Here is a 14243-nt window from a genome sequence, read left to right as displayed (position 1 = left end):
AAATTCAAGGATGCAAAAATTAGAAAGTGCAGAGTTCAAGTTTTAAAAGCTCAACCTTATCTCTGGTTCCTTGTGCTTATACTTTATAATAGCTATACATCTTTATAATTTTACCTATTATGCATCAATTAATACAGTGCAGTTTTTTTATATAATTCAAAGAACCAGGAATACAGAGGCGAGCAGAGACACTACCAAGTGATGAACACTACTTGGAAAAACTTGGAAAACTGTATTTACATAAAGGTGACAAAATTATGCTTCATCTTCCCCAAAGGTTTCACTAAATTTTTTCACACATTGAAGTCATAATTATAAAGTAGAACACAAATTAAAGATCTATGATTTATAAATATTGTATCATTGCAACCAGTTGGTAGCTGATCCCAGGACAGATATGAGCTGTAAGGTTCCCCGGCCCTCACCCTCCTGCTCTCCTGCTGATAATAGCTCACCTTACCTGATCTCTCGTTACAGTGTGTATGGTAACACCCATTGTTTCATGTTCTCTGTGTATTTAAATCTCCCCACTGTATTTTCCACTGAATGCATCTGATGAAGTGAGCTGTATCTCACAAAACCTTATGCTCAAATAAATTTGTTGGTCTCTAAGGTGCCACAAGTACTCCTTTTCTTTTTGAGGATATAGACTAACACGGCTGCTACTCTGAAACCTCCCCTCTTAGTCACCATTAACAGTTCATTGTTGACTGCATCATCAGAAGTAAATTATCCCTCTTCTTCTCCCTGCTCCTCCTCCTCTTTTCCATAAAGAGGAGACTGAGCATCTGGTATTAAAATATATTAGTCAATAAATTCCAAGCTGTGACTGCATCATCTGAACATCATCATCATGGGAAATCCCAAGGGACATAGCCTCCTTGCAGAACGAGCCCCAACCAGAACAATCTCTAGCAAGGTTCTTAAAGTAATCTGGTTGGATATTCAGTTTATGTCCATCACTGGCAATCTTATTGCACCACCAAAGCTTTTGTTGATCACCTGATCTCTTTTTATGTAGCAGCATTCATTGGTATATGTGCTATGTAATTTGTTGGTCTTCCATCCTAATAATATGTTCATACCAAGAAATCTGCCAAAACCAAACCAGTGTTGACGGAGGCAGTTGCTGGGTTCAGCTATGAATATCTTTCATTGCCCATCTCATCCTGCCACTTAATATGGAATGGTTGACAAAGACGAAGAAAATCAAACCACTGCTCTTCAGTCTGCCATACAACAGATTGTGACTGCATTAATCCATTAAAACAATGTCACAGACACAAATGGCCTGATTTTCATAGTGGTGAACACACACAGCTGCACTGAAATCAGAGAGTTGTGGTTACTCTGCACCTTTGAAAATCAGGCCAAGAATCTGTAAATGCTAGAACTGGATCTCCATTCATCTTTTAAAGAGATTAATCATCTGGTGACATCCCAGCATGTAATGACACATCTCAGGCACACAAGCTTGTTTTACAGAGAGTAATTATTACTCTCTCAATTGCAATGCTAAATACAAATGACCAGTACAGTACAAAATACAAAACTGACAGGTTATATATAAAATAGGTGTGGGTTGATGGACATATTCAAAGAGCTCTGCTGCTGATCATAAATTGTACAAACTCAATGGACCGTGAATAAAAGACTTTCATACAATGAATGTCAAACTACTGAAAATATTGGACTACTGTATTCTCTACAGTAATTGTGTAATACATGAGGAAATGGAATAGTCCTCTTTGCTGTGACAGGTCTGTGGAAGACCCCTCTGAAACAAAATATTTTGCATTCTAAATGTTCAGGATGTATTTTCAGTTATTTAAAAGATGTTTGTTTCAGCCTGTATTACTTTTAATTTTAGTTTATTTTAATTTGGGGGGGTTTAAACAGCTGTTATAATGAATCTATATCTCAGAGAGAATATTAGAGGAAACTATGAGTCATACAGTTGGCTCCCTCAGTCTCTGAGAATAAGAAAGCCAGCCTTAGGTACCAGCAGTTCTTGACAACTTGCCAAGGACAAATGCAACAATCAGTTGTGAAATCAATTGCTGCATAAACTAAAAGAATTTGGAAGAAATATACAGAGAAAAAATAAAGTGAATTGTGAAATACAGGAAGAAACAACTGAGCTCCACTGTGAAGATTAGTGTTTTATGTATTGCTCTGAAAAAGCTGCTCTCTGGAACCTTTAAACATTGACTAGGATAAAGTGAACAGTTAGAAGATGGATGACCGAAACTAGGGAGGTTTTGTAAAAGTGGCAAAGAGTCCTGTGGCACCTTATAGACTAACAGACATATTGGAGCATAAGCTTTCGTGGGTACGAAAGCTTATGCTCCAATACATCTGTTAGTCTATGAGGTGCCACAGAACTCTTTGCGCTTTTACAGATCCAGGCTAACACGGCTACCCCTCTGATACTTGACACCAGGGAGGTTTTGTTCTTCCCTTCAGATGGTATGGGTTTTACTTTCAGCTCTCTAATGACAGGAGTTTGTGATCCATGTATTGTATAGTTCTTGTAGTGCCCCAGTGAAGTCATACACTTGGAGAAGGTCTTGTCTAAAGAACTAAGGCTCAGAGCCTCAAAGATATTTAGGCATCTAGCTCCCATTGAAATCAATGGGAGCTAGACATAAATACCTTTGAAGATCTGGCCCTAAGTAATTGCTAGGAATCATCAGGCAACTTACACACACACACACACACACACACTTATATGTAGCTACTGAAAACAGAGATGTTCTTCCATAATTAGTACTCAAGGAATATGTTATTTTGTTTATCTGATATTATTTTATGTATAATATCTGGTGTAAATTAATCCATGTTTTACATTTTCAAGTCAGAGTGCTGGTTTTAAATAAAAGGGACTATTGCTATCAGTTTGAAAATCTTTATTAGTCCTACCAGTATTATCCATTATATTTAGAGAAAATCTTTCTCAAATCAGTAAAAGTATTAAAGCCAGTAGAAACACTTTAAATGTGACTGTGACAAACTGGGAAATAACTGAATTATTTTTCATGAATGTGGTGCAAACCTCTGTGGTTATGATTCTGATGGGTCAGTTGCAATTGAGTTAGATCAAAAGAGCTTGCTAAAGGAACCAAGTAGGAAAGCTGACACAATGACACACACAAGAGTCCTTGAGGAAATAATGGGGAAGCTGTTTATTGGGGAATACCTGCTACCTGGCTCTAGCCAGGCTAAGAATGGATTACTCTTCCCAAGGCTAAGCCTAGGATCAAAAGGAGGATACTAAACAGTAAAGGTCCTTGGACCCATGCGTGGCAGGTATAATAGGCCAGGGGAGGCAAAGCCTCCCCAAACCCAGGCAGTGGCCCCATCCATGCTCCACCCCAAGGCCTTGCCCTCGCTCCACCTCTCCCCCAAAGTCAGCAGGGGCTCGGCTCGAGTTGGCCAGTGGCCCAGGGTGGCATGGGCCGGCAGCAGCCAGGGGCGGCCCAGAGCCTGGGAGGCTTGGACTATGGTGGGGGGGTCTCAGGGATACTCTGGCTCCGGTGGGTGACAGGGGGGCATGGTAGGGGTGGGGCCTTGGGTGGGAGGGGGTGGGGCAGAGTACTAGCCTCCCCAAATGGGGGTCAACCTGCTGTCCATGTTTGGGCCTAAGAATGGGTGAGGGTAGAGTGAATGGCCAGAGGCTACCCAGGGAGTGTCAGCAAGAGCTGACAGGCTATCAAGGAAACAGAGAGAGAGAGAGAGAGAGAGAGCACGAGTGACAGAAACTGCAGCAGTCAGTCCACTTCTCACAATTCAGAGGTGTAGATAACCAGGCTGTCTGAAATGTACAAAAGATTGCAAGGAAGATTAAGGATTAGATAATGGGAAATATGCATGTAGTCCTTTCTTGTTTTAAATTTTTGCTCTGTATGCTTTGTACCTTTGGCTCAGTGAATACATAATTTGTTTTGAAGAAGCTATTTTTTTAGTTATTTTAACTATCTTGCTGATCACAGGTCCCTGGAGTGAAGGGCTTACAGGTGGTCACAGGTCCCTGGGGTAAAAGATCCAATCTAAGATCAAATGCACTTGAGAGGGACTAAAAAGGGTTTAAGACACAGTTCACCAAATAACTGTGATTGTGACCATTTTATAATTGCCTTGAAGGTGAACAAAATATCCATAAGTGATGGGAAAAGTTATTGGTTTTGGTTCTGACCTTTCTTTGGAGCTGAGACCAAACTAGTTAGGGGCAAGAATGATCCCATTGTTAGTCTAGGCAGAGAAAGTTGACTATTTTGATCATGATGGACTTTTTGGCAGTTTTTGATATAAATTACGATTGCTGTAGAGCAGTGGTGGGCAACCTGCGGCCCGCAGGCCACACGCAGTCCGTCAGGGTAATCCACTGGCGGTCCCCGAGACAGTTTGTTTACATTGACCATCCGCAGGCATGGCCGCCCGCAGCTTCCCGTGGCCACAGTTCGCCATGCCTGGCCAATGGAAGCTGCAGGAAATGGCAGCCAGTACATCCCTGTGGCCTGCACCGCTTCCTGCAGCTCCCTTTGGCTGGGAACAGCAAACCGCAGCCACTAGGAGCTGCGGCGGCCATGCCTGCAGACTGTCAATGTAAACAAACTGTCTCGTGGCCTGCCAGCATGTGGCCTGCAGTTTGCCCACCACTGCTGTAGTCTTAGAGAGATTCCTGGTGTGTCTGAGACCATTTCAGAGTAATTCCTAAATATCTAGAAAATAGAAATCAAACAGTGGTAATAAATAATTGTTCTATCACCAAAGAATCTGATGTTGTGGCCCTCAAAAAATTATCCTACTTTCCATACTTGTCAGTGTTTATATGATGGTGTTAGGAAGTAATGAGCCAGTTACATAATGTTGATATCTTTTTTTAGAGACAAGGTGGACAAGGTAATATCTTTTTATTATTTTACTATTGGACCGTGTTCTGTTGGTGGAAGAGACAATCTTTTGAGCTATAAGAGCTTTTCCTTGGATATCTTTTTTTGGCTTTTTCCATGGAAAGTCTTGTGTTGGACATAGCATAAAAGTCAATTTTTTACTTTTACAGTTTATGCCCTTATTTCTCCAGCGAACAGAATACTGCTTGTCTAGGTTTTACTTTTATTTATCCCATAACAACCTCAATACTTTAAATGAACCAATGCGCCTTACCTTGTTTGTAGTACAGACAATACAGAAAAATATACAGTAAACAGCACTTAGCTATAAGGGATCCAGGTATTTCAAGCTACCCTACCTATATCAAGCTGATTTATAGGCTTTCCTGGAGTGCAGTGAAGGATCTTTTATATTTCCAAAATTTTGAAGCAAGACTAAATGTCCTGAAATTTTCAAGTTGTCAGAATCAGTAAGCCTTTTAACAGTGAGCGTAAAAGACCATCCCAGGAATCTACAAAGTGAGCTCGCAGCTGGGGAAGGCCGTTTGTCTGTTCAGCTACTAGAAACTCAAGAAATGAGAAAATATTTGATTTCTAATTGGGAACTGCTAAGTTTACAGTTTCTTCCTTCTTGACCTAGGCTGGGCCTTGCCACCATCACACAAGGAGAAAATACTACTGGACATATCCACAAAGGAGGAACCTATGCCATAGAAAGGCATTTATGACTAATGCTTTTAGCCCAAGAAAGGGAGTACCTACATATAAAGCAGATGAAACTGTTGGATAGATGTGGAAAAATCCACAGGAGGAGGCCCTTAAGAAGTCTGCAGGGTTCTCCTTGCAGACTTTTCCCCATATCACTCCATAAGGGGGAGGGATGGGTTTCAACTCCCAGAATTTGTTGCTCCTCAATATCCACATGAATCTCAGAGGATGTGAAGGATAGCAGGGCCGTCTCATCTGTGAAGAATCCCAGTGCCTCTGCACTGGCTTTGGGGCCCCTCCCAGCACTGTCTCTGACTCCTAGGGATTTCCCACCTCATTTTCCCCATTCTCTTGCTTCTGGAATTCCCCCAAATCAGGATGCCACAGCATGAAAGGGGCTCCATACAAAAGTTAATGCAGCCTCATCATATTTCAGCAGATTCTCCATGGAGCTGGTTAGAAACAATGCTTGTATTGCACCCCTATTCAAGCTGCTGCCCCAACACTCCCATTCTTTCCCTCCCTGCATCTTAGACTCATTATACTGGTTACCACATCTCTCAAAAACCTTTGCATGTGCAAAAATACTATCAGATTTTTGCACATGCAGTATATATATACTACATGGCAGCATGCAAATACAACATATCTGACATTAAAGTTCTGCCCCACAAAAATTAGTACAGCAATGAGTTTGGTTGTTTTTGGAGGGTATTTTCACAGCAATAATGATTTTGACCATGTAAAAATATACTATCTAGACATATCAATGTGTCGTATTTTTCTGTCATAGGACTTAACTATCGACTGTTATGACAGACTTAATCAACCTGATGAGTTTGTGCTCAGCATTCTGGCAAATATGATCAGCCCTAATATGTTCTTATATTCCCCAGAGGTACATTGTTTCTATGTTTCTTTATTTAGCTCTGACATTTTCCCAGGAAACCATATTTCTTTTGCTTTGCTTCAATATACAGAAGTACATAAAAATAATATATTATTTTTACTTACAAAAACTTTACCTTTCTGATGAACAATTCAAAACCATATAATATTTAGGTAACAGACTATGAAAATAAATTACTGAACTTACAAAGTGAACAGTTTTAGAGGGAAGTAAAAGTTATAGAATGAAAGGAGAAAACAAAGCAGGCCACATAAAATGTATAGTACATATACAAGAAAAGCAAGTGGGTATAGAAAAAAAAGGCATATTTTGAACTATCAAGACAAGTGTATACCTAAATTGAGTTGTTGCATAGTCGTAGGTCCCAATCCAAAAGTTGATTCCACTCAGAGTGCAGGACCCAGGCCTCGTTTCCATAACCCATTTTTGTCCTTGCCCTTGCATCTTCCTGGAGTATATTATATTCTCACTTGTTTGTCAGGTCCACCACTTAAACCTTGATCTGCAGTGGGATCCAGTAGCTTTGACCTTTACTCCCGCTCAGAGTCCTGTTGACTGCAATGTAGACTGTAAGTCCTTCATGGAAGGGACTTGCCTTCTGTGAGGACCAATCACATTAATGGGTACTGTAAAATAATTAATAAAAACACACACACAAAGCAGAGGGACAATGTAGGCTAAAAATTATATTTTAAATTTTAAAAAACAAATGTCTTTGTAACTAATTACATCTTAGATTATTAAAACAGAAATACTTTTAAATGTATAATTTACTCTTCAGCTGAATGTATTTATTTTTTGCAGCTATATTAGGTTGAACAATTAAAGTACACTAGTTTCACTTTTTGTGTATAGCCAGTTGCTAGTCAATATCAATTTCAGCACAACACAGCAATATTTGAGTTGCAATTTGTAAATGCTGAAGGACATCTATTGGAATGTTAAGAAATAATAGAAACAACTGCATTGTCTTAGTTTTTGTAGATGCATGTAATTTAAAACAATCTAATTTTAGAGTCTATTGTGATTTAAATATTACTGCATTACTGGACTTTGCTCATATACAAAAAGAGTGCCTGATCTGGAGGATACGTGAGCATGTGAGTAAACTGTATTCATGTGAGTAGTCCTATTTACTTTTAATGGGACAACTCATGGGAGTAATATTATTCACATGCTCAAATGATTGGGTCAGTAGACTGGGAAAAAAGATAAATTTCTTTAAAACAATGTAAAGATAAAATTATAGGTAGAGCTGGTAACAACACCCTAGTAACCTGCTGAACACTTTACATTATATTATTAATTTTTATTAATGATAATTATTATTGTAGCATTTAGGAGTCTCAGTCATGGATTAGGACCCCATTGTGCTATGTACTGTACAAACAGAACAAAAAGACGGCCCCTGTGCCAAAGAACTTATAGTCTAAATATAATTAAAGAGATAACGAATACAGATAGATGGCGGAGTACAAGGAAACAATGAGACAGTGCTGGTCCACATGAGAGGCAGTGGTCCCAGGACACCAGCAGTCTAATCATTGTCAACTTTTCTGTATGCCTCACAGCAAAGTAGAGTTTTTAAGAGGGTTTTGAAGGAAAATAATGAGGTAGCTTTGTAGATATTTATGGGGAATTTCTCCCAAGTGCAAAGTTTAGCATGGGGAAAAGCATGAAGGTGCTTGTTTGAAAATTTAACAAGTGTGTGTTGGACACTTACATCATGAGCCAATCAGAGGCAAGTGTTGACTTTTCAATCCCAAATGAGAGATGATAGGTGGGTGGGATAGATCGTGAAGGGCCTTGAAAGGGAAGACAAGTTGTTCATGTTTGATATGATGGAGAAGAGGGGTGCAGGTTACCAGGGCAGCTGAAATGCAGCAAGCAGTCTAGTAGGATGCCCATAGAATGATGAAATTGAGAAACCTTCATCATGTGACGCTGTACCTACCACATAAGGCATTGCAAAACCTTCCCAAAGGATTTTGTGGCCAGTTGCACAGTGGGATAGCTCCTCACAGTGCACTGCTCTCTGTGTTTATGCAAGAGCTGCTACTGTGGATGTGCTCCACCAACACAAGGAGCATAGTATGGACATGCAACAGCGGTTTAATTGCAGCAGTGACTGTACATTGGCATAACTTCCATTGACAAAACGCTTCAGTGTAGACAAGGCCTAAAGAGAGGCCCAAATCAAAGATGATTGGTTACAGGCCAATGTGATAGTTAGGATGGTGGTATTGTCCACAGTGATCAAGAAAGGAGGTAGTGTGGAGTGTTGATGGGGAAGAGCAAAAGCTCTATTTTAGCCATGTTGTGCTTGAGCTGACAACCAGGCACTCTTGAGGAGATATCAGAGAGACGGGCTAAGGTTTTAGTTTGGACAGAAAGAGAAAGATCTGGAATAGAGAGGTAGATCTGTGATTCATCCTCATAGAGATGGTAGTTGCATTTGTGTTTGTGAATGAGATTACACCTTATCTCTGGGTAAAGGGAGAAAAGAAGGGGACCAAGGACAGAGGCCTGTGGACCTTCCCTGTAGTGGGGATAAGGAGGATCCTCTGAAGGACATGCTGAAGGAGCAATTGGAGAAGTAGGAGGAGAAGCAGGCGGGGTCAAAGTCATGGAAGTCAAGTGAGGACAAGATTTCAAGAAGAAGAGCATGGTCAACTATGTCAAAGGAATCCAATAGGTCAAGGAGGATGAGGCTGGAGTACAGGTTCAGAGCTCTTGCTAGGAAGAGGTCATTGGAGATTTTGATGAGAGGGTTTCAGAGGAATGCAAGGGGTGGAAGCCAGACTGGAGAGGGTTTAGGATGGAACTGAAGTAGAGGAACTCCAGATGGTGATTGCAGTCAGCACATTCAATGAGTATAGAGACGGAAGGGAGATGGAGCAATAGTTAGATAGGCAAATGGGGTTAAGAGTAGGGGTTTGTTTGTTTTTTAAATGGGGTAGACTAAAGCATGTTTGTATTTTGAGGGGGGAAAACATATGAGAGCGAAAGGTTAAGGAGAAGAGTAAAGAATGGGATAAGAGTAGGCACAAGGGAGATCAGGAGATGGGATGGGGTCACTGAGTTAAATGGATGGATTAGAGGATGAGAATAGATGACAAACTTTTGTATCTGTGACCGGGGGAAGGAGAGGAAGGGACAACGAGCTGAGAGGAGGGGAAAGGTCACATTGTATTTTATCAGTTTTCTAAAATGTTCCATTCTAAACTCCTGTTTAAGTTTCTCATAACTTTGAGAAATTTTAACTGCTTGGATTCAAATTTTTCATACTTGTTCTCTGTATCACGCTGATTTTTTGGGGAAAGTTTCAGCAGAAACAGCTCAACTATTTCTAAGAATGAGGCTGGGGAGGGAGATAGTTTTGCTAAAGTTAAAAAATTATTCCAAGCATTTCTTTGAAGAAGCACCTCCAGGGTTTGGAGCCAGGGCCTTGATATTTGGCAACAGAATAGTGATAAGGACAACGAAAAGTATCTCTTGGACCCTATGAGCATCTACCCAGATTTGACCAAGTTATAAGCCTCTGAAAATCAGCAGTTTAGGGCCTGCTAAAATCTCTGAACATTCCATCTGCACTGAGCAAGGATAATGCCACTGAGCTATCGTCGATACTGAGCATGCTCCATGCTCTTACTGACTTTGTCTTCACTGAGCACACTCCAGGCCCCACAGATCTTGACTTCCCGATACAACCTGTATTTTGCATGGGCAATCGTAATTCTGACATTTCCTAACTTTTGAATGTTTGACTTTGCAAACTTAATGTTCTTTCAACATAGTGTTTGTATGTATCTTTTATTTAAAAAAATAAAGCAGGTGGCACTACATATAACAACCTCTTATTCATTCTAATACTTTTACTACACACTTAGGGCACAGCTACACTTGCAGATGTAGAGCGCTGTGAGTTAAACCCGCCTTCGGAGAGCGCAGTAGGGAAAGCGCTGCAGTCTGTCCACACTGACAGCTGCACACGCACTGGCGTGGCCACATTTGCAGCACTAGCAGCGGCATTGGGAGCGGTGCATTGTGGGCAGCTATCCCACACAGCACCTCTTCCCATTCTGGCACTGTGGCTTGTGCAAAGGGGGTGGGGGGCTCGGGGCATTCTGGGTCCTGTCCCAATGCCCCATGATGCATCGGTTCGCATCCCAGCATTCTCTTTGCTTCCATCCACATTTGGCGCCATCTTTCAATGTTTTTTGTACTGCGCACTCTGTCTTCCCGTTCAGTCTGTGGGAATGGAGCCCGAACTGCTGAGGAGTATGCTTTCGAGTCTCACCAGCACGTCACGAATGGCAGTCTAGTTATTCCTTAAGATCCAAAGTGACAGTGAGGGCTCCGACAATATCGACTCAAGTAATGCAAACGACATGAGTTTGCTTGTGGCATTCACGGACATGCTCACCACCGTGGAACACCGCTTTTGGGCTCGGGAAACAAGCACTGAGTGGTGGGATCACATCGTCATGCAAGTCTGGGATGACGAGCAATGGCTGCAGAACTTTTGAATGAGAAAAGCCACTTTCATGGAACTGTGTGAGGAGCTCGCCCCCCACCCTGCAGCACAAGGACACAAGATTGAGAGCTGCCCTGATGGTGGAGAAGCGGGTGGCTCTTGCAATCTGGAAGCTGGCAACTCCAGACAGCTACCGATCGGTCGCTAACCAGTATGGAGTGGGGAAGTCGACCATTGGAATCATGTTGATGCAAGTTTGCCGGGCAATTAATCGCATCCTGCTCAGAAGAACCATGACTCTGGGTAACGTGCATGACATTGTGGCTGGCACAATGGGTTTCTCTAACTGCGGAGGGGCGATAGATGGCACGCATATTCCAATTCTGGCACCAGCCCACCTAGCCTCTGAGTACGTTAATCGGAAGGGCTATTTCTCTATGGTTCTCCAGGTGCTTGTGGATCACCTTGGGCATTTCATTGACATTAACGCAGGCTGGCCCGGAAAGGTGCATGATGTACGCATCTTTCGGAACACTGGCCTGTTCAGGAAGCTGCAAGTCAGGACTTTTTCCCTAGACCAGATCACCACCACAGGGGAAGTCGAAATGTCCATTGTGATCCTTGGAGACCCCACTTACCCTTTCATGCCGTGGCTCATGAAACCCTACACAGTGAGCCTTGACAGCAGCAAGGAGCGGTTCAACAACAGGCTGAGCCGGTGCAGAATGACTGTGAAGTACGCTTTTGGCCATTTAAAGGGCCGCTGGCGCTCTCTGTATGGGAAGCTGGATCTGGCTGATAACAGTATCCCCGTGGTTATATCCACGTGCTGTACCCTCCATAACATTTGTGAAGGGAAGGGTGAAAGATTCACTCAGGCATGGAACTCGGAGGTTCAACACCTGGAGGCTGAATTTGAACAGCCAGAGAGCAGAGCTATTAGAGGGGCCCAGCGCTGGGCTGCAAGGATTAGGGATGCCTTAAGGGAGCAATCTGAGGCTGAAAGCCAACAGTAATGTCTGGTGTGATGCCCTGCACGGGAGTGAAGTGTGGTAGGAATCTGTGTTCGCTACGTATGATACGCTGACTTGCAGTGCCTATTGCTTTCCTGGGCTAAGGTTATGCAATAATAAAGAATGTTTTCAAAGCCAATAAATCAATTTATTGAAAAGAAACACAACACAACTGCTTGGGAAACACAAAGGGCAAGGGGGTGGGGTAGGGTGGGTGGATAATGGTATAATCACAGATTTGCATATGTCTGGAGTGCTGTGCAATGCATGCTGCACTTCAGGATGGCTATACTGCATGGTGATGGGGGTTGAGTGCTGTGGGTGAGGGTTGTAGTTTTCAGGGCTGGGTGGTGAAGCTACAGGTGTTGGAGGCAGCTGGTGGTGGTAAGACCCTGGATGTTGGGGAAAGTGGGTTGGAGGTGACATGGGGCCACAAGGGAAAGAGTTTTGGGACAACGGCTGCAGTGGGGGAGGGCACAGTAGTGCTCCACCTGCATGACTACGAATGCCTGGATAGAGTTTGCTTGGCGCTGCATTATGCTCATCAGCCAATCCATGCTTTGCTGCTGGAGCACTGCGCTTTTGTGCTGGCATTCCTCATTCTCCTGGCAGATCCTCCTTTCACTGTCCCGCCACTCTTGCACTTTTTGATTTTCGTTAGTTGAATGCTGCATGACTTCATGCAGCATGTCCTCTTTGCTTTTATGTGGCCTCTTCCTGATTCTTTGCAGCCTCTCGACCGTTGAGAACACAGATGGCTGAGATCTCACGGTTGCGTCTGTAAAGGCAAAATGCAACACTTGACAAAGGCAGCATTGTTCACACCAGACAGAGCAATGATTCTCCTGTACTCAAGGGCAAGCACAGTATACACAATAGCATAATTTGCCTGTCCCAAAGCGAGTGCACATAACCCACGGGAGCCCCAAAATGGTGAGTAAGCACAGGGTCAAGCATAACTGATTGTTTCATGGCTGTACTGTCTTCTGGGTTTCTTCTGGGAGAGCCAACAGCGGCAGGGGGCCTCTATACTGAACACTGTCCCCACATTTTCTACAGGCGTTCATCCTGGAAGATATCTTGTTGCTGAGGGTGACAAGGGAAGCGTCTTCTACTGCAATGCAGCTTCCGCCCTGGCCCATATGCAGCTTGCCTGTGTGCAGCAATGGTCCCCCCACCCCTCACGCACAGTGCCTTTGAAGAGCTCACTGAGGCCGATTGCTGCAATGTGAGAGAGCACATCAATGCCCTATTCCGCATCTAGGCATGCTTGCAGCCCTAACCCTCCTTGCCCCAGGAGCCCGCACCGAATAACTTCCTTCCCAAAATAAAAGCCACTTACCGGGAACCTCCTCTGGCGTTTGTCCTTCCCCAAGCACCAGCCGCTGCAATTGGCTACCTTCCTCCTGGCTTGAGAACAGCTCCTGGCTGCATTCCAAGGTGTCTTCCTCCACTGGAGCACCCTTGCTCCTGCTTTGCTGCTCCTCCTCCTCCACCACCTCCTGCCTTGTTGCACTGGCCTCTGAGGTGTCCATGGTGGTACTTGGCATGTAGGTGGGGTCGCCCCTAAGTATTGCATCCAGCTCTTTGTAAAAACGGCAGGTCGCGGGGGCAGCACCAAAACAGCTGTTTGCCTCTCGGGCTTTGCGGTAGGCATTCCGCAGCTCCTTCACTTTAACCCTGCACTGCAGTGCATCCCGGTCATGGCCCCTTTCCAGCATGGCCCTTGATATCTGCCTGAAGAGATCATAATTCTTGCTGCTGGAGCACAGCTGGGACTGGACAGCTTCCTTCCCCCAAACACTGATGTGGTCCAGCAACTCGCCATTGCTCCATACTGGGGATCGCCCGGCGCGTGGAGGCATGGTCACTTGGAAAGATGCGCTGAGAGCACTCCAAGCCTGGCGGAGCAAACAGGAAGGGGATTTTCAGAATTCCCAGAAAATTTAAAGGGCGGGTCTGACTGCTGGTCACCTGAGGGCAGGGCAGTAGAGTTCAAAGTGATGACCAGAATGGCTAGCCCAGGCATTGTGGGACACTTCTGGAGGCTGATCAGAGTGCATTACAGGACTAGGGCGTCCACACTGGTGCTGCGGCGCTCCAGCAGTGGCGCAGCAAACGTTATTCCACTCACCGAGGTGGAGTACCAGCACTGCTGTACCCGCGGAGTCAGAGCGCTCTACGTGCCTTGCCAGTGTGGACGGGTAGTGAGTTAGGGCGCCCTGGGCTCCTTTATTGCGCTG

General features: G+C 43.8%; 1 protein-coding gene across 1 annotated transcript; it reads right to left on the bottom strand.

The window, feature by feature from the left end:
- Positions 1 to 12202: 12202 nt before the first annotated feature.
- Positions 12203 to 13880, bottom strand: LOC141983858 (uncharacterized). Its single transcript, XM_074946847.1, has 2 exons — positions 13343 to 13880; positions 12203 to 12778 (listed from the first exon to the last, which is right to left on the bottom strand). The coding sequence occupies exons 1-2, from the start codon at positions 13863 to 13865 to the stop codon at positions 12357 to 12359; spliced, it is 945 nt and encodes a 314-aa protein (XP_074802948.1). The 5' UTR covers positions 13866 to 13880; the 3' UTR covers positions 12203 to 12356.
- Positions 13881 to 14243: the final 363 nt, after the last annotated feature.

This window comes from Natator depressus, chromosome 3, assembly GCF_965152275.1.
Source record: "Natator depressus isolate rNatDep1 chromosome 3, rNatDep2.hap1, whole genome shotgun sequence".
NCBI lineage: Eukaryota > Metazoa > Chordata > Testudines > Cheloniidae > Natator > Natator depressus.
Note: the sequence above shows the minus strand (reverse complement) of the source record. Positions and strands in the feature narration are given on the sequence as shown.

What these genes read in the sequence shown, in the direction of transcription:
- LOC141983858 (XM_074946847.1), bottom strand. Translation starts at nt 13,865, where the DNA reads ATGCCTCCACGCGCCGGGCGATCCCCAGTATGGAGCAATGGCGAGTTG. An exon ending in AACGCCAGAGGAGGTTCCCG is followed by an intron (nt 12,779 to 13,342) that starts GTAAGTGGCTTT and finishes TTGCCTTTACAG; the next exon opens with ACGCAACCGTGAGATCTCAG.